This window comes from Neopelma chrysocephalum, unplaced genomic scaffold (assembly GCF_003984885.1).
Source record: "Neopelma chrysocephalum unplaced genomic scaffold, ASM398488v2 Primary Assembly neopelma1_97222, whole genome shotgun sequence".
In the NCBI taxonomy this organism is placed as follows: domain Eukaryota; kingdom Metazoa; phylum Chordata; class Aves; order Passeriformes; family Pipridae; genus Neopelma; species Neopelma chrysocephalum.
Genome location: NW_020925863.1, coordinates 3700062 through 3722260, shown reverse-complemented (window position 1 = coordinate 3722260; position 22199 = coordinate 3700062). Strand labels below are relative to the sequence as shown.

Genomic DNA, 22199 nt, shown 5'->3' with positions numbered 1-22199 from the left:
GCACTGTGCCTGGTTATCATCACATAAAATAAGGCCAGCATACACATCTGATAAGCAGTTCTCCATGGGACAGAACAAAAGACACTAAAATAGTATCAGAGTATTGGTTTTAGTCTATTGTAATCAGATGTGAGTTCAATAGGGAGAACTGCAAAGCAAAAAAAAAAAGTACTCCATGGGACTGAAATTTTGGGGAGTTAACTAAAGTTTATTCATTAAAAAAGCGTAACAGCTCAGAGCAAAGAAATGCTGAACTCTGTTCAAACCAATGGCAAATGTCTAGAGTTCTGCAGAGAGGCATACGAGGCAAATATAACCCAGATTAGGCTGATAGTCTAAAGCTGCTGAAAACCAGGGCCTTTTCCCTTGGGAAGGAACGGAAAATTAATTAAATTCATAAAACTGACAAGATCTTGGCTCCTTTTTTCAAGTATTTAGTCTAACCTGTGATAACTGAAATATCTGACAGTTTAATTTCAAGAATGATGCTGACATCTGCAAGCAGGTACAGTCAATGTGGTCACTGAAAGACCATGGCCCATTTTTGAGTTCAGGAGCAGTTCCACACTGAAGCAAACTCTTTTGGAGCTGCCAGAGCCTTCTGTTTGGTGTTAACAAAGTGCATTCTCCTAAAGCATACTTCTAATGAACGTCTTATAAAACACATACATACTATTAAAATTGCCTTTATTAGTAGTGTGCTTGTCTCCCATGGTTTACTATTGTAATTGGTGGGACAGGTTTCCGTTCAGTTCTGCGGGGCCTGGATTTCACCCAGTTTTGATGTGCTACACTGTCCTTTGCCAACCATCGGGAAATCAACCCCTAATTTAAGCATAAAGTTTTGCCTAAATATGATCTTCAAAATTTGGTGGCCAATTCGCTTCTCTGCCCAGCGCAGTGCCGTTCTCTATGGCAGGTCCGCACCCGCATCCGAGCCAGCCTTGCCCCTCTTACAAATCCGTCTGGGGTGTCACACCAGACGCTCGTGTCACAAGTGCCCCTTTATGTGCCGGCGGGACCCGGCCCTCGGGGCGCTCACTGGGAGGTGGCAGAGGCTCCAGCTCAGGGCTCATCTCCCCCGCCCCGCGGGGCCCAGCGATGCCCTGCCCGGGGCCCGGTCCGGCCCCACCGCTCCCGCCTGGCTCGGCCCGGGCGGGGCGCGCTGCCGCCGCGGCCCTGGGAACGGAGCGGGCGGGGCTCGGCTGCAGCCGGAGCCTTTGCGGGACGGGACCGCGGCGCCCGGAAGCCCCGGAGCTGAGGGAGCCGGGCCGGGCCGGCGGCGAGGGGCGAGTGGGGCCCGGCGGGCGCAGGTGGGAGCAGAGCCCGGCCGGGGCCGCCCCGCGGAGAGCGGGGCCGTGCGGGAGGGAGCGACCGAGGGAGGCCTGTGCTGCGCGAGGAGGAGGCGTTTGGGGTCGGTGGATGGGGCGGGAAGCGGGTCTGTGGGAGCAGGCTGGGGAGGGGAAGGGTGGGATCGGAGAGACGCTGAGAGAAATGTGTGGGTGTGGAGCGGTTCGGGGGAGAGGAAGGGGAGGGTGCAGGTGAAGTCGCTGCGGGGAGGCGGCTGTGTGTGAAGTTGGGAAGGGGCGCGGAGCTCGTCGGAGCTGTGTCGGTGCTGCCGAGCTTGGGGCTCAGGGCGCTGCTGGGGCTCTGCTGAGAAGATGCTCAGTGATGCAGAGCTGCGTGTAAAGTTATCAGAAATGCACACTTTACAAAGTATTTGCGTGGTATCACGATTTCATACCAGGTTTTTGAAATGAGAAACGCTCTAGCAGTACAGCGCTTGTGGATTAAGTCAGAAACCCAGAGGATGCAGAGATAATGAATGTAATAATGCATATTATGGAATAAACTGGAAGGTAAAAGATAAATGCCAGAAGGTACTGCAAGTTGTTTCATTTTGTTGAATCCCATACACTGTGTTTTAAACCACAGTGAGGAAGACAAATTCCAGAGAAAAGCTTTTAAAGGAATGATTGGGTGGAGAAGACTGACACAGCTTTTAGCAATGGAGGGCTGTGTTATTTGGGACATAAAGAACATACACAACAAACCTTTCTAAGACTGAGTGAGAACCACAGTGGGAAGTTTATTTGTCAGGTGGCCTCTACACAGAAGGGTTGGGATCTAAGGCAACGTTTACTTTTAAACAAACGTGCAGAACAACAAAATGGGTCTTAGAATGAACATTAAGTGATGGACTGGGGGGTTGCCTTTCTCCGTAGGCACTGCACTTGACTCACTTTAATTCTGTGTGTGCACTGAGACTGCAGGTGAGTGTGAGGGGGGTGACAGTTGTGGAGAAGGTGATTTATAATAAGCTCTTCCTTTAGAAACTTAAGCTTATTATTCCCTTGTACATTGTTAGGCATCGTGAGAACTCATGATTTAAAATCATATGTGGGATACGGATCCATTGGTTTGGGGATGTGTGATGTTCTTGTTTGTAGAAGTAATATGTGTGGCAAAAATACTGATTTTGGGAAAGGCTGGTTGTAGTAAGTAGAAATTTGCATTCTTTAGAGTGATGTATCGTTAGGAGTGACTCTGTGTAACAATCCTACAGGCTGCCTACACAGCCTAATTCCTTGTGCAAGTTACACTGGTGTTTGCAATAACAGGAAAAAGGCAGGGATCATCTGAACCAAGTACCTGTGGGATTCAAGTCACATGTGTCTGCTTAAAACAGTTCTGGATTTGGCAGTGTTAAGTGAGGACAACACATCCTTATCTTTGGGACAGGCTTGCTAGACACAGTTATTCCTTCCATATCATTCTTGAATTGCTTGCGACCCAGGCTCATTCTTCACGAGTTGCTTCAGTTCACACCAAATGCCTGCTGCTTGCACAGGCTCTGGACCTTGGCTGGAACTCAGAAGACTGCACAGCTGGATCACATCAATGGAGGGTGTCTCTAGAGGGGAGGAGAGATTCTTAAGATCTGTACTTCTTAGGATCTAGTATAATAATGTCAGATGGTTAGGAGTTCAGGATTTTGCCACTGGGGTTTTGAACCTTGTCCTTTATATTTATACCTCTTCAATACACTGTTCAGCTGTCTAATTTTATTTGCAATTGCTAGCTTTCTACAGTGTCTACAGATTTATTTTCACTGTAGTATCTAGTTTGGGTTACTCTACTCCAAGTAGGTCACCTTGACTGAGGGTACCTGCATTGCCTTGAGCACCCAGACTTGATTTGTAATTCATAAATGGCACAAGTGTAAGCTGTGGCTGAACCCCAGCTGGATTCAATGTTCAATCTCCCAGCACCTTGTATCAAGCCCTGTCATTGGCTTGATACATCTGCAGGAGTTGCATTCCAGCAGTCCTTCAGTTCATGGCATTGCAGTTCTGCTGGAGGAGGGATGGCCATTTGAACTAAAACTGAGAACTGAACGTCTCCTTGCTCACAGAGTCTGGATGTGACTGTGGGATCTATCTATACTGTGATCTATACAATGAAGGCAGTGTGTGTACTGTGTGAATGAGTGAGAGGCACTTCAGGCAGGTTGTATCAAATTTCTGTGCTGGCAGGCAGAGTTTGGCTTAATGACTGCTATGTCAATATAAAACTATTGCAGTACTGTGTAGAGTTGAAGGCTTCATCTTACAAGAAATGCTGGTGTTAACATTTAGCTCAGTGAGGGCCTGAATTTCCAGAACGCTGAATATTTATACTCAATATGTCATTTGTATAATATTCATCAAACCAAATTCTCATCAGAAAAAAATATCTGAACTTTGGCGTCTTAGGTTTGGTGTAAAGGATAAAGGGGGTGGGCTTAAAGAGCACTTAGTCACAAATCTCACATTTAAGATTCACAATGCCCAGCTCTTCCTGTCTGATACATAGATTAGAAAGGTGATTTTTTTTCCTGTGAAAGAAAGAAAGAAACAAACAGAAAACCTTTGTGAGATCATAAAAAAACTCAGTGAAGTTCCATTTCTGCTAGGTTTTCTGTTAATCTTACCTGATTCCCAAGCAATTTATAGCATTCTCTGAAATTGGACTTCAGTTAATAGTTAATATGTAATTGCATTCCTTTTGTTAACTTGGCAATGAGGGAATTTCCTGGTTGAGTGATAAGCCAGTGAATCACTGATACAGCCTCCACTATCTTTGTAAAAAGCTGAGGTTTTGGAGCAAAGTTTAAAAGAAATCATTGGTTGATCTTTAACAGTTACCATTTAATGTGTAACTGCTCTGTGCTTAAGTGCACTTGCCAGTTCTAAAAAGCATCTGCATGATTTTAAAATGGCCAAGTGTTGTGGTTTAACCTCAGCTGGCAATTAAGCCCCTCACAGCCACTGGCTCACTCCCTATAGTGGGATGGGGGAGAGAATCAAAAGGGTAAAAGTGAGAAAACTTGTGGGTTGAGACAAAGACAGCTTAGCAGGTAAAGCAGAATCCACACATGCAAGCAAAGCAAACCAAAGAATTCATTCACCACATGCAATGGGCAGGCAGCCACCTCCAGGAAAGCCGGACTCCATCATGCGTAACGGTGACTTGGGAAGACAAACACCATCACTTTGAACATCCCCTCTTTCCTTCTTCTTCCTCCAGCTTTATATGCTGAGTAGATTCCATATGCTGTGTGATATCCCTTGGGTCAGTTGGGGTCAGCTTTCCTGGCTCTGTCCCCTCCCAACTCCTTGTGCACTCCCAGCCTCCTCACTGGTGGGGTGGGAAAGTGTAAGCACTGCTCAGCAGTAGCGAAAACACCTTTGTGTTACCAACACTTTTCAGCGCAAATCCCAAACACAGCCCCGTACCAGCTACTATGAGGAAAATGAACTCTACCCCAGCCAAAGCCAGCACACCAAGATAGGGCTGTGATGAGAGAGATGACGTTGCAGGAGCAAGGTCCGCCAGTCATCTACTGTGTTGTACTTGATATCCTTGTCGTGAAAATTATTTGAATGCAGTTACGTTTTTAATTTGTTTTCACCAGTTAAGAATTTTTTTTTATGTCGGTGGAGAAATTGGAAATACTGCCTGAAGGAAACCTTCATGTGAAAAAAGTCTTTGCTCCTCAGTTTCTGCTAGAAGAGTATAGAAAAAACTTTAGGATTTGCTTTTAACAACGTTTCTGAAGAAGTGTACAAGCTCTAAGAGAAGCATAGCTTTTTTATTTTTTTTGTAGTGTACTTAATACACTTTATAATGTATTCAGCAAGAAGAATGGGTAACAAACTGGAAAACAAAAGAAAGAACAAGGTAAGTTTTGAAATAATAAAGTGAGTTGCAGTGATTTAGTTGGAAAGTGCCATGTGTTTGGGGAGAAACAGCTGATAATTATAGATAGCTTATGGGTGGGAACAAAGAAGAAACCTGTCTCCAGTATGAGGAAAATGGAAAACATAATAGTGACATTTTAAAGTGAGAAATACAAGGTTTAATATTATTAGAAATGTTTGTAACATGGTTTATTAAGATTACACAGACATGGCAGATTATATCTTGTGGGGGTGAGGGCAGAAAGAAATGCATTGTTGAATGGTAGCAGAACAAATTTGGCAGTTAAAATATTCATATGTATGTAAAATATACTTCAGAACCCAGTTCAGCAGCAGTTGACTAGATTTGGAAAGATCTATGCAGCCTCAGTACCATCTGGGACATTTATCATAGGATCATAGAATGGTTTGGGTTGGAAGGAACCTCAAGACAGTCTCTAGTCTCTGAGTTTAACCGAAGAGAATTTCAAATAAGTCAGTTTCCTTCTAGAGTTCTCTTTTTAATGTTTTGAGATACCTCAAACTAAAGTAATTGTCAGATTTTGAGTCCTCCTACAAACTCAAGAATAGGATCAATTCATAGAGATAGACTAATCCTTAATTTTGCACAGGATTTTACCATGGTAGATATTTAGCAGCTGAGAAACTCAGAAGTTTATACCATCAGATCTTTAAAAGACAAAATCTTAAGCTTAAGAAAAGTCTTGTAATCTTGTTGCTCTTTAGTAAACCCTGATTGATATCAGTGGGTATTGTTGTTGAATGGATGGAGGAAAATAAAAACATATATAGTATCTTTGCTGTTCATTAAGTCAAATTGATTATGTTCCTTTTGGTCTAATTTAATCTGCAAACATTAGAATTTACCAGTATTTTAGGAGGGAAAATGTAGGGATAATATAAAAATAAAGTAAAATACTAAATTTTAGCCTGTGTTGGAGATACTACAAAGGGAGATGAGAATCTGCAAGTCAAAAATTTATTCATTTTGTCTGAATGAATGAATGATTGAGATGGAAATATGTGATTTTCCACTTTAAAAAAATCTGCTTCCTTTGAAGGGATATTTTTTAGGCTTTGCATAGTATTGTACTTTGAGCTGAAGGTATTAATTCCTGTATGGATTGTTTTGCTTTGTTTTCTTTTCTGAGTCTATAAAACCTTTCCAGGGTCCTTTTCATTTATACTTTTAAAGCAAACAGCTCTTTGCATTGTATCCATCTGTACTTTATCCACCTGCGTGTTCTGAAGTTGAACTTTGCGTGGTTCTAAATCCCATCTTGGCTTCCTGCGTATTGACTCCTGTATAGCCCTGCCTTCCTGTGGCTATAGGGTGTGTCTCCATGGTACACTGAATATATGAAACAGAGGCAGCTGACTTGTTTTTTCACCTAGACTAATAGAAGGAAAGAGTAATGAGCCTTGCCCTGAGGTAACAGATGTGTTAGGCTACATTATAGTCAATGAGCTGCAGGTCCTTAGCACACTGTAAGGTACAGTTCAAAAGACACTGAGCTAATGAGACCCCTCAACTTCCAGTATTTACAATTAGCAAACCTAAATCTGAGTTTTCAAACAGATGCACCCACCAGAGCACTGGGTAGTGCATCCAAAGCCCAGTAAGAAATCTAAGTTGTAACTCTGTACAGGAAACGCATTGGGAACTTTAATTTCATTATTGGCTTAAAACAATCAAAGTGTGGGCTGTTACTAAGACAGTAGTTCATTTATTCTGTGCCTGCTCAGGCTGTTGCTGTGAGGGGAGCTGGAGCTCATGGCTGTGAGCAAGCAATTACACCTCTGGCAGTAATCTGTTAATCTAAAGCTGCTCTGAAACTGCAGTTGAAGACAGCTCAGCTGTTTGGAGTTCCATACTTGGCTCTTTTTCTGGATCCAGTTCCCAGTTTGCACGGAGTTCTATAAATTGATATGCAGCTCTTTTAAAGGGAGCAGGAAAGCTGATAAGATGTCATGTGTGCTTAGTAGAGGGTGGTTATATCATTGGCATACATTTCAGGACTCTGTAGTTCCTGCTCTGTGAACCAGCTTGTAAGTACAGTGGGAGACTTCACACCCTTGTTCTCTACAAGCTTGTCTTGTTGACCACTGACTTTTGACAAAAATCCTTATTTCAAGCTATCACACTGGACAGTTAGAATCCATTTTGTGTGAATGTTTGAAACTCTGAAACTGTTTTAGTGAATTATGGTAGAGAAATGTTTCCTGCTACTGGCACCTTTTTGAGAGACGTTGTCTGGGGAAAGTTCCCTTTTTTATCATGATTACTAAGGAAGACAAGACAGTAGTTCAAGATAATATTGTGGTATGTATTCCTTATGGCTTTGCTGATGGGCTTATCAAACTGTTGTGCTTGTTGTTATGTTTTCATGCTGATTGCTTTGGTACTTGCTCATAGAACAGCGTACTAGTGATTTACTTACTGAAATTACATTTTAAACTGCTTCATAAATAGATGGTTGTATTTCAGTAAGAAATTATTGTGAACATTATTTTTAATATTGTGACCTGTTTTGAAGGTTAAGGAATTGATATCTAATAATTTTGAATGTTTGTAAAACCCTTTGTCACTTCATAGGTTCACAGAATGCAGAAATTGGGTCCAAGTCAGGAAACATGTGCGTTCTCATTATCTGTATTTTGTTCAGAAGCATTTTGAAAACTGAAAACCAAAAAGTTTAAAAACTTATTTATCTGTAAGTGTACTTTCATGAAAATTAGTGTTGTTCATCTTAGCAATATATTGCTCTTTGTGTTTCCTGTTTGTCAGGTCTCAATACTAAAAAAAAAAAAGAGGTAAATGGAAAAGGTGAAAGAAATTGTTCAAGTTGGCTCACGTAAATGTCGGTTTTCTCTAGTATCATAGCCAGGCTTTTCAGTGAAATTCAGTTCTGTATTTTCTCTCAGTGGATTTTTTTCTTTCCCTTTTTCTCTGTCTTCTCTATGTTGGTGGTATTTCCCTAGAGAGTATGATCTCTGACCTTGCATGTCCCCTCTTCACCCCTTTATAGAAACTGTTCTTCTGTTTCTCCTCCTTGTTCTCAGCTGTAGCAAATTTATTCTTCAGTTTTTGTTCTTCAACTAACAAATAATCTCTGTTTTGTTGTTGAGGATGCTAATTCCGCAGTTAACATGCTCACGTAAAGGATTATTCCACCAGACCCAGTGGAAAACATCAGCAAATCTCAAATGTTGTCTGCAGCTTTCTTCTTGATACTTTACATTTCTGTCTGATTTATATTGTTCAGTGCAGTTGCATCTTCAGTATTTGTTTCTTAAATGAGATCATAGTTCATACAAAAGTATCTCCTATTAACATTCCTTAAAGGAACCTTGTGTATTTCTTCCTCAGTTTCTGCATCTTGCCATGTTTTTCTTCCTTCTTTGCCAGTATGCTTTTAAACATGTTTTTTACAGCCACATTATTCTTGAGATAAAGGATTTTATTGTGTAGGATACAAGTATGTACTTCATATCTTTGTGGCTGTTGGCAATTCTCACCTGTTTGCAGGTTACTGCAGTGTCTCCTAAGTGTCCATGACATATAGGTAATAATTTGACTTGGAATACATGACTGGAGAAAATCCATAAATGCTTAGAGACAAGATAAAGGCGAGTCAGAAATATTTGAAAAGTAGAGCTCTCCAAATGTCTGTGACTATAGCAATGAAATGGATCTTAAGCTAGAGAAATGCAGTCAGCAAGAAACAGCTTCAGATCCAGCTACAAATATTTAGAGGTACCTGTATGTTCTTCAGCATTGTGTACAAAGTTAGACAGTTAATGAGCCAGAAATTGTGTGTCTGCAGGTGTGGGACATGCACAGGGACAGCTCTGGCATGTGCATCCAATAAATGTGCCATCTCTAGGCTTCTAAAACTGAGAACCACATTCATTGTCTTGACTTGTTACTGTTTTTCTTTTTGCTTGAAAACATATTTGTTAACTTCTAATTACTGATTTGATTTTACTTTGGCATTATAAAAAACTGCTCTGTTTTTGAGTAAGTGGGCAGTGAAGGCGGTAGTAGTTATTTTTTCATAGAAAGCATTAGTTTTTGTGCATATGGAAATTCTTCTTAATATGAAGAAAATTATATGATATTCTGAGTAGCACTGAGCTTTTATAAAATTTCCTTGTAATATATTGTGCTTGGAAAATGGACATTACTGTCTCTATTAGACTCCTGCACTAAGTTAATGCTTTAATTGGTGACAAATTGCAAAGAAAACTGAATCAACTTGGTGGAAGTTCATGGCAGACATGAAGATGATGCAGCTTTACTAAGATAAGGTTTGTGGTAGTCAGTGCAGTATGAGAAAGTAGGTGCAGTCACCTGGTCATCTATATTCAACTAATGTTTTTCTGAGCAGGATAATCAGCAGGGCAGGTTTCGTGCTGTGTCCCCTGCAGCTCCTCCTGCAGCTCCTCCATCACGTCTTCCTATCCAGCCCTGCTTTCCCACAACTCTCCCTCCTCATCCGGCATACCTCTCACTTTCATGTAAAGCAGCCCAGCCCTCACCCTGCGTTGTGCTGGCGAGGTGCCCTCTGGCCAGGCAGCGACTGCAACCTGGCAGGCTTTGGAACGGGGAAGAGGGAGAAGATCCCTTCGGTCTGGGAACGACTCATTCCAGCAGGGCATTCTGATGTACCACAGTGTGGGCCTTTTTCACCTCGAAAATGCCTTCTGAGCCTTCACCTACACAAAGAAACCTGCAATTTGGATCCATGAAACTTGAGAGTGAAACCAATTAGTGGAAAGCTAATTATCAGTTAATAGTTCTTATTTTACTTTATTATTTTTATTACAGATAAAAAATATTTAATTTCATTTCTCTATTAATTAACACTTCTCCTAATATTCTGATATATCTCCCCATTTGTATTCCTGTATTCGAAAAACATTGTGAAGTGATAATCTCCTATTGCTTTTTAAATATCAGATTTGTGTTTTCCTTTGACTGAGCTCCCTGGATAACTTTTTAAAATGTGCTTATTCCCAGTACCTACAATATTATGTTTGGGTTTGTTTGTTTATTCTGTTTCAGAAAGAAAAAAGTCAAGAAATGTCTGCCAATTTAAAGTACCTTTCCTTGGGTATCCTGGTTTTTCAGACCACAAGTTTGGTCTTGACCATGCGTTATTCTCGGACACTGAAAGAAGAAGGACCTCGTTACTTATCCTCTACTGCAGTAGTTATTGCTGAACTTCTGAAGATTTTGGCCTGTGTTCTATTGGTCTACAAAGACAGCAGTATGTGTCAAATTTTGCACCAAGTAATTTTCCTAATCAATATGCTGTATTGTAGTGGCAACTGCAAAGCAGCCATGTGAGTACAGGCGTACAACAAAGCATTTCCCTTCTCCTTGTGTAAGAAATACTCTTGGAAACATATTAATGATACTGTATATTTGCTGAAGGAAGTTCTTTTTAAAGAATGTGGGTACTGAGGAGTGCAAGAATGAATTTTCTGCTAACAACTCAAAGTTTGTGTTTGTTCAGGCTTTTTAAGAAATCCATATGTAGAAGTAGGAAAAAATGAAAAGCTTTAAGTGTGTCCAAAGCATGAGTGATAATTTAGAAGCCCATAATAAACAGCAGATGAAGAAAGGAAGAAGCAATTTCATTGTTTTACGGGAAGAATCACAGTTTTAAGCTCAAAAAAAGTGTATTCAGATTTACTCTATTTCTTATTTTATACATTTTAAGCTGAATTTATCTGGTTCCTGGGCACATATATTTGATTTTCAATGGCTTAAAAATATCATTGTAAATGCATAAATATTGATGGCACTCTAGGATTCTAAATATGTACTTTTTAGGTGATACCCTTTGATGTATTGTCTTCAAATACGGATACGGTTTCAAAAAGTTTTATTCAAAGTAGTTTGAATAATTGTTTTCGTTCTGATATTCCAGGCTGTGGGAAGACACTTGCAGCCATTTTTCCTTACAAATACAAGACTTGTGAATGTCAAGCAAACATAGATAGTATTTTGATAGTATCACTTGATATAGTGATAGCTATAAAAGGGGGCAACCATTTTAAGAACAGAGCATTGCTATTTCTCTTTTTTCCCCTTCTCCTTTTAATGAATGTCTATTTCTTTTGTTGTTTCTTTGGGTAGAGTGCAATTTACGGACTCTGAACAGAGTGCTGCATGATGAAATCCTTAATAAACCCATGGAAACTCTTAAACTTGCTATTCCTTCAGGAATTTACACTCTTCAGAACAACTTGCTATATGTAGCATTGTCAAACCTAGATGCAGCCACTTACCAGGTACTGTATATTTGCAATTCTCTGCAAGTTTCAGAAAAAAAAAATCCCATGAATTATGCAGTAGTAACAGTTTCTGGTTCTTCTAGGTTACGTACCAACTGAAAATTCTCACCACAGCATTGTTTTCTGTGTCCATGTTGAGCAAGAAATTGGGTGTATACCAGTGGCTGTCATTAGTAATATTGATGACAGGAGTGGCATTTGTACAGGTAAATGTTAGCAGGTGGCTTGTGCTCTTTTAATGTGTTTATTCAAGGAACGTGGATTTCTATACTGATTATACAGCTTTCTGATCCCATCAGCTGCACACGAGCTCCAGAGTGTAGTCAGGAACTGCGAATCACAACTGGCCAGGTCTGGAGGACACCAGAAATGGGTCAAAGGCAGAAGATAACACCTCTTTTGCAACCCAGTGCTCTACTGTAGAATGTGACAGGGCCTCTGGAGCAACCTGCAAGTAATAATGATAGCAATGTTTATTAGCACATTTCTTCAGACAGTAGGAATTCACAGGTCTTCTCTGCCAGGACAGGCCAGGCTCACTTTGTCATACGGTTGGCAAATTTACTTGAACTATTTCAAAAGGCAAAACTGGCCTCAGGTCTAAATAGTGCAGGTACCAGAGTTTGTAGTTTTCAGAGAGCAGTATCATGGCATGAGAGACTATTCTAAGAATTTTTAGCAGATTTTAGCATGTCCTAGAAATTTTTATTTTTAAACATAAGGATTTGAAAGAAGATATGATGATTAAATTCAGTAATTAAAAATGAGAACAAAGCATTCTGATGATATTTAACAGGCTCCTCGGTATGTTTTTGTCTGTGGCATTGCATTTTATTCAGTTGGCATTAGACACATTGCAGGATTTAACTAGTCTGCATAGTCACTGAAGAGGGGCACATGCAAAAGACAGTTCACCCCATCCTAAAGACAGCTGGTGTAAGTAGTTTTCTAATGTACTTCTATTTGTAACCAATTGTTGAGTAGCATAAGTTGGTGCCTGTGAATGACCACGATAAGTCACACCAGGATTCAGAAGCAGTTCTGGCTTATAAGACATAAATCCTGCACCTGTTTAAATTGATGAGTAGTCTCCTAGTTCAGGCAATAGCTTTGCAGTCCTTTAGAAGTATTTATGGTGCAAAATTCCAGGCTAGACAAGCATGTGATTGTCTCTATTGAGTAACTGTTACTGTTGCTAGAAAACAAATATACATTTTATAGATGCTTATGACTGGATTTAATCAGTGAATTTTGTATAACTGTTTTTACGTCCAGTGGCCTTCAGACTCTCAAGCAACACCTGCTAAGGAGCATTCAGCAGGGTCACAGTTTGTGGGGCTGATTGCAGTGCTCATAGCCTGCTTTTCTAGTGGATTTGCTGGGGTTTATTTTGAGAAAATTTTAAAGGAAACTAAGCAGTCTGTGTGGATCAGAAACATTCAGCTTGGTAAGTTTATTTTTAATATCTGTTAAAGATACTACATTCTGAAGAATTAAGATAAATGTGCAAAATGTATGTATATATAAAAAATATCACATTTTAGTATGCTACATAAATACTATTTTGAAACCAAAAGTATAAACTCTGCTAGATAGAATTCTAGCACTTACTTTCTGATCTCAACCTAGTTCTTCATTTAATTGTTTAATAGAATATCTGTAAGTTTGTACAGAATCTGTCAATTGAATTTGTGCTTTAAAATTTTATAAAGGATATTATTATATGCAGGATTCTGAGTATCTTCTGTGTTTAAAAAGATTGTCTTCACTAATTCAGAAGATCTGATAAACATAGATAGTAATAATTTTTCCAAACAAAGCAAAACTGCTTTTTTTGTGAATAAAGTTGAGGTAGTGAATTATAATTATTTCAGTACAAAGGTCAGTTTGTTTTAGTTGTCTGTATAATCACTGGAGAGAGGCATTTGCAAAAGACAGTTCATCTTAACTATTTTAATGCCCTTACCTATTATGCACCTGTTAGTTAGAGAATGCCTTCTATTTCCAAAGTAGTTCTGGGTCTTCTAGACCCAAGATATTAATGAGAGCAGAAATGATGTATTCCTGAATGAGTTTTCCCTCGCCTCAGAGCAATCTTGCCCAGTTTATAGGGTTTGAAACGTGAAGTTCAGTAGAATATGTTTACTACTGAAGTTATTTTCTGTTCAAAAATAAATTTTTCCCATTTGATAGAAGAACACTATACTCACCAAATTACAAACTTTTTAGTCTAATCTCAATTTCTTCTTTTGACATTGTCTCTACTAGAAAATATTCACCATGTTTGAGACTGGTTCAGGAGAATCCCACTGTGAAGATCCTAATCTGAATTGGCAAACTGCTAATTGCTGCTCTTGCTCTGTCAGAGACTCTCTCCTCCACTAAATGTTCTCCCTGTTTTTCTCTTCAGGTTTTAGTGTGACTTCAGCCTTCAGTCATGACTTGTTTCAGGGAAACTGAAATTGTGTTTAAGTGAATTTTGCTATATGCCATAAACAAAAATCACACTGTTCCAGTAGAGAGCAATGGAAGATAAGTATATGAGGATATCCTAATGGAAACAGTCAAAACTTGTTATTAGTATGGAGAACAGCTTTTGAAAGAGAATAGCAAACTGATTGCATTTGGATGTGATGGTATTGCAAGTGGCAATCCAGTTTGAGAAGCAGAAATATATGAGCAACCCTTGAGGATAGGGAACCTGTTTGCACATTTTTCACATGAAGCTTTTAAATCAGTTTTGTACTTTCAGGATTTTTTGGCAGCATATTTGGATTGATGGGTGTATACATTTATGATGGAGAACAATTGTCAAAGGATGGATTTTTTCAAGGATATAATAAACTCACCTGGGTGGTTGTTGTTCTACAGGTGAGATACCTTGTATCCCATGTTTCTGTGAAGGCACTTAGGATTTACTCTTCTATAAATGACTGGGGAAACTAATAGGTGTCATTGAGGCTACTGAGAATTCTATAGTCAAAAGTCCAATCTATCTCTATTAGAATAAACCTCTAAATGAAAACCTGGAAAATATATAGCAAGTATATGATTAAGTATTGTGCAACTTAAAGCATGTAAGCATTACTTATTTTCTGATGTTTAGAATATATATATCTATATATATTTATATGCCCTTCCTCCTGTGGCTAAAAATGTATAGTACAAGCATTTCCACTCATTAATGGTGGTAATATGATCAACAGTTTCTTTAATGGGGAAAGAACTACTCCTCCAATATTTGTTTTCAACAATGCATATCCATAATATTAAGTAAATTTATTGGTCCTAAACATAGACAAAAGCTTTTCCTAGAGTAAGTGCATGGTGTTAAAATAGATGCTGTCTGTCAAATTATCTGTTTGTGAATCCAAACCTCACTGTTTTTTCAGGCACTTGGGGGGCTGGTAATTGCCGCTGTTATAAAATATGCAGACAACATTTTAAAAGGATTTGCAACTTCTCTTTCTATTATACTGTCAACACTGATCTCCTATTTCTGGCTGCAAGATTTTGTCCCTACAAGGTAAGAATTATTTTCCATGTATGCTGGAAAAAAAAAAACAACAGCCCAAGGCACACTTTCAGAATGTTCAGGTACCACTTGCACATCGCAGTTTAGTTTCGTGGCATAACCGGTGGCTAGTTTTTTCTGCCCGGTTGTCCCGCTGCCGTTTCCAGCGGGGTCAGGAGTCCCTGACTGGCGGATCCCGGCGGCGCGGCCGCTCCCTGCGGGCCGTTCCCGGTCGGTCCCTTCCCTTTCCCGATCCCGCGGATCCCGCCGGGCGCGCCCCCTGCGGCCCCGGCCGGCCACTGACCCGCTGGCGCCCCCTGGCGGCGGCCCGTGGCAGGGGAGGTCACCGCTCCGCGTGTCCCCGGCGGGACGGGGACGGGGACGGGGACAGGGACAGGGACAGCACCTCACCGCAGTCTCTGCTGTCACGCACCCGTGGAAGTCACACTGCAGCACTGAGCTGCCCAAGGGCACCCAGAACCCCGAAGGCAGAGCCTTTTCTAAATGCCACACGGTATTTAGTAGTGAAAACACTCAGCCAAGAAATAAAGTGCTTGCTTTGTGCTTCTAGGCTCGGGACACTGTGTCCTGATGTTCTCTCAGTGAGATTGCAGTGGCTCTGTGCATCTCAGGTTTTGTACATGGGTAGGTTCAGAACAGTGCTTGTCTTGGCAGTCCATGTTCATCTGTGGAGTGTAGAAGTAATAATCCCACTTCCAGATATATTAGGATTTTGCTTATAATTGACCAACACTCCTCCCATATGTTACACATACTCATAGCATAAAAATATTTTTAATAATATTTACAATTGTTGTATCTGGTACAAAGGAACATGTTTTTATTAAAAATATGTAAGTGCAATACTGTGGTCTCTTCTAACCTTACCCATTCTGTGATCCTATAATATTACCAGGGCTTTACTTAAACATTCCAAAAAGGAATTAGAGCAACTATTTAGGCTTAAAAAGTGGAAGACCTTGAACTTAAAGTATAAGTAGCTTGTATTTGTCCCATTAAAATGAGTGTACAAAGTGGTTTAAGAATTTCTACATGCTCAAATGGAAACTTAATAAGTTACTTAACAGCTTCAGCACACATGTTGAAAGGGAAACAGTGGTAAATAATTAGATTAAATAGAGCCATGTAGCAGCATGTAGAACTTGAAGCCATCCCATTTAATAAAACTTGGTCAACTTGAGTTAATCAAACTTAATCTTTAGTATGTTGCTTGTGCTAACTGAATATATTTGATCTGAAACTGTATAATTGTTCCTGTCATGTCAACAAACACTTTTGATTGGAGTAATAGATGTAAAGTACTTAAATGCTTGAACGTGTTGCAATGGGCCATGCCCAGAAATAGGGGAACTGTGTTCTCTGGAGGATTATCATGGCACGTGCCGAAGTTTTCTTAGCATTTGGTTCAGAAGATCAAATTGTCAACATTGTCATGTCTTTATGAGAAGGTTCTTTTCTAAAATTTGTACTGATCATCTGTGGGCTTTGTATATTTTGTTTCAGATTTGTAACTATCAAAACAACTTGAAAGGCCCACATGACACAATACAAAAGATGCCTTTATTATCTTTTGCTGACCTAAATCTTTATGTATCTGTCAAAAATTAGATTATACTGACTTGCAAACTAGTTCTTAGGCCACGGTAATTTGTTTTGACATAAGCTTTAGATTTTAAAGCAAACACAGCTCCAACAACATGAAATATGTAAGATGTTAAAAGGGACTGGGTAACCATGGTAGTAACACTTCAGCTCCTGCTTGCATTTTGCACACAGCTTTAGGTAAAAGATTAAAAAAATAAAAAACCCCAAACAAAAAGATTGCTTTTGACAATTGTTCCATGAAATTATAATTTTAATTTTCAGAATATGTCAGTATAATGATACATTAATTTGTAGTTATAAGTTTCTTATTTTGACAACTTCCTGCATCCTTTCAAAATAAATATATGCAAATTATTTTGTTCTTTATAAATTGGACAAAAATAATTTATCTTTCTGTTTTCCTCATGAAAAAATGTCCTTTCTTTTGATTGTATTACATAAATAGATTTGCATCAACTGAAACAAACTTTTTTTCCTATCCCTATTCTATTCAGTGTCTTTTTCTTCGGAGCCATCCTTGTAATAGCAGCTACTTTCCTATACGGTTATGATCCCAAACCTGCAGGAAATCCCATTAAGGCATAGCAGACTTCCTCAATCTACTTCTCAAGATCATGCACTGGGGGCCTTGCTAGCAATGGCATGTGGGAAGTGTCATTGTGCACTGCAAGGAAAGAATTACTGCCCTGAACGTACTGAAGAAAAGCTGATGAGTAGCTCTGAAAACCAGAGGGTTACAGGTGGATGATGACACTGATCTGTAACCCGGGGGGGGGAATGTCAGGGGAATGCCCAGTGCAACTTGCGAATAAAAACTTGAAAGGAACCAAAAGTTTCCAAGAAACTACAATTAGGAATGTTTACAGCTTTGACAGAGATTGCATCAAAAGAATTTACTGTATTGACTGCTGCAGAAAAATGTCCTATGCACTCTTTGAAAGAGCACATGACAACGTTGTCAGATTGTATGTTTTTGCAATTTGATTATATTTAATCTTAGTAAATGTTTTTAACTGTTTGTCTATTTACATGTAATGAGCTGAACATCGTAGTTCTAAAGTGATGGTTCTGATTAGGTATTCCTTATTAAAACTGTGAAAATTGAAGTATGATTGAAAGACACTTTCACAATATCAAATATTTTTATATTTTTAGAAAGCTGATTTAATAACAGAAATCTGTTATTAAATGATAATATTATAATTCTGTTGCTTATATAAAAGTATTGTAAGGATGTTACCATTCTCACTGAAGTACACAAAGGGAGAAATTCAGAGTGAAAGCTGGAAATCCATGTTGATACTCCAGCCTTCATCAGCCTGGAGTGTTCACACAGATGGAATAACTCTGGGAACACCAGCTGGAGGTCGCCACACTAACCTGGAAGTAAGATTAGGGTTATGATGGGTGCTTGCTCAGATGTAATGTTCATTCTTGTTATTTTTATTGATTATAAATCAACTTTTTGGTAGAACCTTAAAAGTAGTTTTTATGCTTTAAATACCGTCTGAAGATTTTCTTTAAACCACAATTTAAAAAAAAAAAGCCCATAATAAACATTTTAAAGGCATTATTGTTGTCTGTAACAGCTCCATCTGGAGCTATTAAGGTATGGTATCTATATACTGTACTGTCCTTTGTTACAGAGGAGTTTTTTAAACAAGTGTTGTTTACTCATGAACTCTCCAGTGCTATTTCTGTGCATTTCTATGTAATGGCTTACTTAGAGTTTTGGTGGGGGTTTTTTAATTATTATTTTATTCTAGGAGTCCTTGAGCCAACAAACCAAAATGGTTTCTCTGGAGCTATTCAGTCTAGTAGTGGAATTACTTTAATAGGAAACATAATTAAAAAGTAATTAATTGTGCAATGGCTAAATATGAAAGCATGCTGTTGGTCTGTTTTTAAAAAAAAACAAACTTCACAAAGAGACCTTGATGCAGTTAGATCAATTAGACTATTATGAACACTTCACTTGAAGTATTTGCATTTAGTCAGAAACACCAAAAAAAATCTGGAACTAATAAGCTGTCTTAAAAATCACTGGTTTTCAGGACACTATTCACAGTGGATATTAATGTAGTGACTCTCACCCACATGTTACACCTGTGGTGGTATGCATTTATACAAAAACTTATCAGGAGTCCCTTACCAGTAAAATGGCAAGTGGTAAAAACATCTTACTTCCCTTGTTTCCCCCCACCTCATGCTCTCTCTTCTGTCTTGTGCTAAAGAAAACGTGTTAAAGAGAAAAGTGTTTTAGAACGTTTACTAAAGTACCTAATCCAATTCACAAGGAGATTCTGGAGGAGTGTTCTGAGATTTCCTAATGAAGTGTTGTAAATGGGAAAGGAAGAATTCTACTTATGTCAGTCAAGTAAAAACAGTATTTTTCTTCTGTTGGCAAGTAGGTGTGTTATCAAGGTTTTGTTTGTTTATCGTATCAGAGCAAGACATAAAAGAACCATCAGAGTTATGCCAAGGGCTTGCTAAGCTTTGTGAACTGGGAATCTGTCCCAGCATGTTGTCATTGCAGGAGCTTTGCGACTTAGCAGTCAAACCGATCTTGTAGTACCCTAAATTGGCATCCTGTGTTAGTATTAAATCTTCTGCCTATAGCATTCAATGTGGCAAAATCTGTGGAAAAATTCCTTGTGGTTATTTCCACACTGCAGTGCACAGGAGGTGAGATGTGTGCGTGGAACAGCGGCTCACAGCGGTGCTTGGGGCCGAGTGAGAAGTGTTTGTAGTCATATCTGAATTGGAGTTTGGCCTACACAGTGATACTTTTAATTTCATGAATCGCAGTACTGAAAGTGTTCAGGTGATACAGTTGGTTACTTCCTTGAGGAACATCTCCAAAAAAACACAAGTAGCAGGTTGAGAACATTCTAAAACCAGTTGTACAGGAAGGGACCAAACAGGCCAAATAAATCACCATGTTGCTGGAGCTCTATTATGTGTAAACCCAGTTTTAATATTTCAGGTGCACCTGTCAATATTTGTCAGTATGGATCAGTTTATAGGAAAGAACGGGAATATGTGCTCTTTGCTTTGGAATGGGATGTCATGCAGCTTTGGAAGACAATGTCTCTGCTGTACTAAGGAACAGTAAATCCTGTCTGTAGATGAGTGACTCTTCTGTGCTTGCAGCTGACAGTCCTATTAAGTAGAAGGACAGATCTCTTCATACACACGTTGCTGTAAAAGAAAAATGAATTTGCATTTTTAACTGTTTCCTTAGACTTTGACAGGGTGAGAACAAAAAGGATTTGAGGAGGGTTTACTGATTTCTGTAACCTTTGCAAACTGAGAGCATATGCACATTTTCTCACTGAGATACTTTTGTATTTGTATTTTTTTTAAAGCAGTTTTAAGTCTATAACTCATTAACTAACCAAAGAGGCATAGCTAGGACAGAGCATTGGGAAGTAGAGGATGGTGTGCTTTGAGTTTGCCCTAAAAGCAATCTGTAGGAGTCTAAGTTTCCAAAAATAAACTTGACTTTCTGAACTACTTTTCTGACTTTTAGATAATGGTTTTGTTTGTGTAGTTGTATATTTAGGAGGCTAACCTATACTTGGCAGAATTTTATTTAAATACTTAAAAAGTTGTAGCTAGGTATTTATTTGCAATAACTTGAATTATGTGATTTTTTTTTAAGACTTGCAGAATGGGAGTACTAGTATTTATTGAATATTTGGATATTTGGTAGTTTTATTTGGGTATCTCTGGGATACATGATAAATTGTCAAATAACAATAAACTTAGAACTGTCCTCAAAGCAAAATAAATCAGTTCTGTAGTGAAAAACTTGAGTATAATAAAGTAAAATAAGCTTTTTACATTGTATTTCTACGCTGTCCACAAGTGCCCAATAATCTTTTTTCTCAAAGAATGGAGATAAAAGTTCTATTCAACTTCATTGTTTTAAACAAACCATGAGAAAACCTCCTTTTTTGTTTGCTTTAATAAAGGGTAGATTAATGTTCTAGATTCAGCTTCTACAAGATAACACCTTTGGTTTTTGCTGCAACTTTTTGGTAACTATTGTTTTATTTCCCCTCCCCCCAAAAATCTCATTTTGGTAGCCTGTGCTTGCATTTCATTTGCTCATACAGGCCTCTCACTTTTAGTAGTACATAATTGTTTTGTGTTTCTAACTTATTTTTATGTCTGTAATTCAAGATACTGTCATAGATTCTGTTGAATTGTTTTTAAATTGATAAAGGAAATATTGCCTTTCTTCTGGTTTTTCATTGTCAGTAACTTTCATATTTTGATGTGTCCTGGTCAGCCGTGCATGTTGTGTTGTATTTAAGCAATTGTCATTTTCCAAATTTGAACTTGTTGCTCGTTTTCTTCCTGGTGACAATAGTTCTTGCTGGATATTGTGTTGAGGAGGATTATTCATTGTTTTCTTATCTGAAATCAATGTTTTGTAAGAATGAGATATTTGTGTATTAGAAGGTAATGTTTATCTGTAACATGGTATGATACCATATATGTGCTAATGTATTATTACCTAAGGTGGTATATTACTGTAAGAAAGTCCAAGAAGTGTTTACTTGCCTTTATTTTAATAGTTCTGTTCATTTTCAATGCTGATTATTTCCCAGAGGAAGTGACTAGAGAGTTCTGCTCTTTCCAGGTAAGCTCATCATATGTTTTTAAATATGTAGAATTAAGACATTTTTCCTCCAAAAAAAAATGCAGGGGAAAATGCAACAAATACATGCAATTAGTTATATTGTATCTTCTGCTTCAGTTACTGTCCAAATTTCTGTTCAGTTGAATCTTAACTTTTTCTAATTATTTCTCAGTAGCTGAATTATAACTCTTTCTAGAAGAAAAAAGAATCTGTCCTGAGGTGCCATTCAGGGCTTGTTCTTGAATGTCTGCTACATGTTTGCATCCGAGAGCAGACATGACAAACTAACTCTTTAACCTTCCATCATCATTCTGACTGTAATTAGCTGTATTCATTTTGTCAGCAGTTTATAGCTCAGTAAGAATTGCTTATGCTAAGCACATGTTTGTATTTGCTGCCATGAGTATCACTTTTTTAGATTTTTTAAACTTTGTTCTTTATTGTAAATATATGAGCCCAAATATAGATCACATATTCAAATGGTGTAGTGAAGTTTTTAAGGTAGTCTTAGGTTTTTATATGTTGATGTCGATATTTGTGTGTGAATACACTGAATATAGTTCTAATATATGGTGTTTCCAGGCAATTTGGAAACTTTTTTTTCTTTGGTATAACACTGCTGAACCATGGAATGCATCTTACATGACCTAACACAGTCTTTTTTTAAGTCCATATTGAGGTAAAATACTGTATTTTTTTTTCTTCTATATGTCTAGATAATGCCACTGTAGTAATAAACTGGTTAAAATTAAGCACTGCCTTTATTAGGAATATGATAAAAAACTGTTTGAGAGCATTGTAAAAGGAGAGGTTTGCCTTATGCGTGTTTTAGCAGAAATAAAACAATGTTTTAATTAAC

General features: G+C 38.5%; 1 protein-coding gene across 5 annotated transcripts; it reads left to right on the top strand.

Annotated features, from left to right (window-relative positions):
- Positions 1–1292: 1292 nt before the first annotated feature.
- SLC35A3 (solute carrier family 35 member A3) lies at positions 1293–21400 on the top strand. 5 transcript variants are annotated; one of them, XM_027671780.1, is made up of 9 exons: positions 4848–5223; positions 7443–7566; positions 10312–10516; positions 11392–11546; positions 11633–11755; positions 12825–12996; positions 14302–14420; positions 14942–15075; positions 17184–21400. In XM_027671780.1, exons 2-9 carry the CDS (start codon positions 7522–7524, stop codon positions 17272–17274), a joined length of 1044 nt encoding a protein of 347 aa, XP_027527581.1. In that variant the 5' UTR covers positions 4848–5223; positions 7443–7521; the 3' UTR covers positions 17275–21400. The 5 variants fall into 5 exon arrangements, with proteins under 5 accessions (XP_027527585.1, XP_027527586.1, XP_027527581.1 ...); XM_027671784.1 differs by lacking the exons at positions 4848–5223; positions 7443–7566 and adding an exon at positions 1293–1313; XM_027671785.1 differs by lacking the exons at positions 4848–5223; positions 7443–7566 and adding an exon at positions 1320–1414.
- The last annotated feature ends 799 nt before the right edge of the window (positions 21401–22199 follow it).

Coding starts and splice junctions, on each gene's coding strand:
- SLC35A3 (XM_027671779.1), top strand. CDS start 5,170: ATGTATTCAGCAAGAAGAATGGGTAACAAACTGGAAAACAAAAGAAAG. Junction 10,517..11,391: donor ATTGGTCTACAAAGACAGCA/GTATGTGTCAAA, acceptor TTCTTTGGGTAG/AGTGCAATTTACGGACTCTG. Junction 15,076..17,183: donor CAAGATTTTGTCCCTACAAG/GTAAGAATTATT, acceptor TATTCTATTCAG/TGTCTTTTTCTTCGGAGCCA.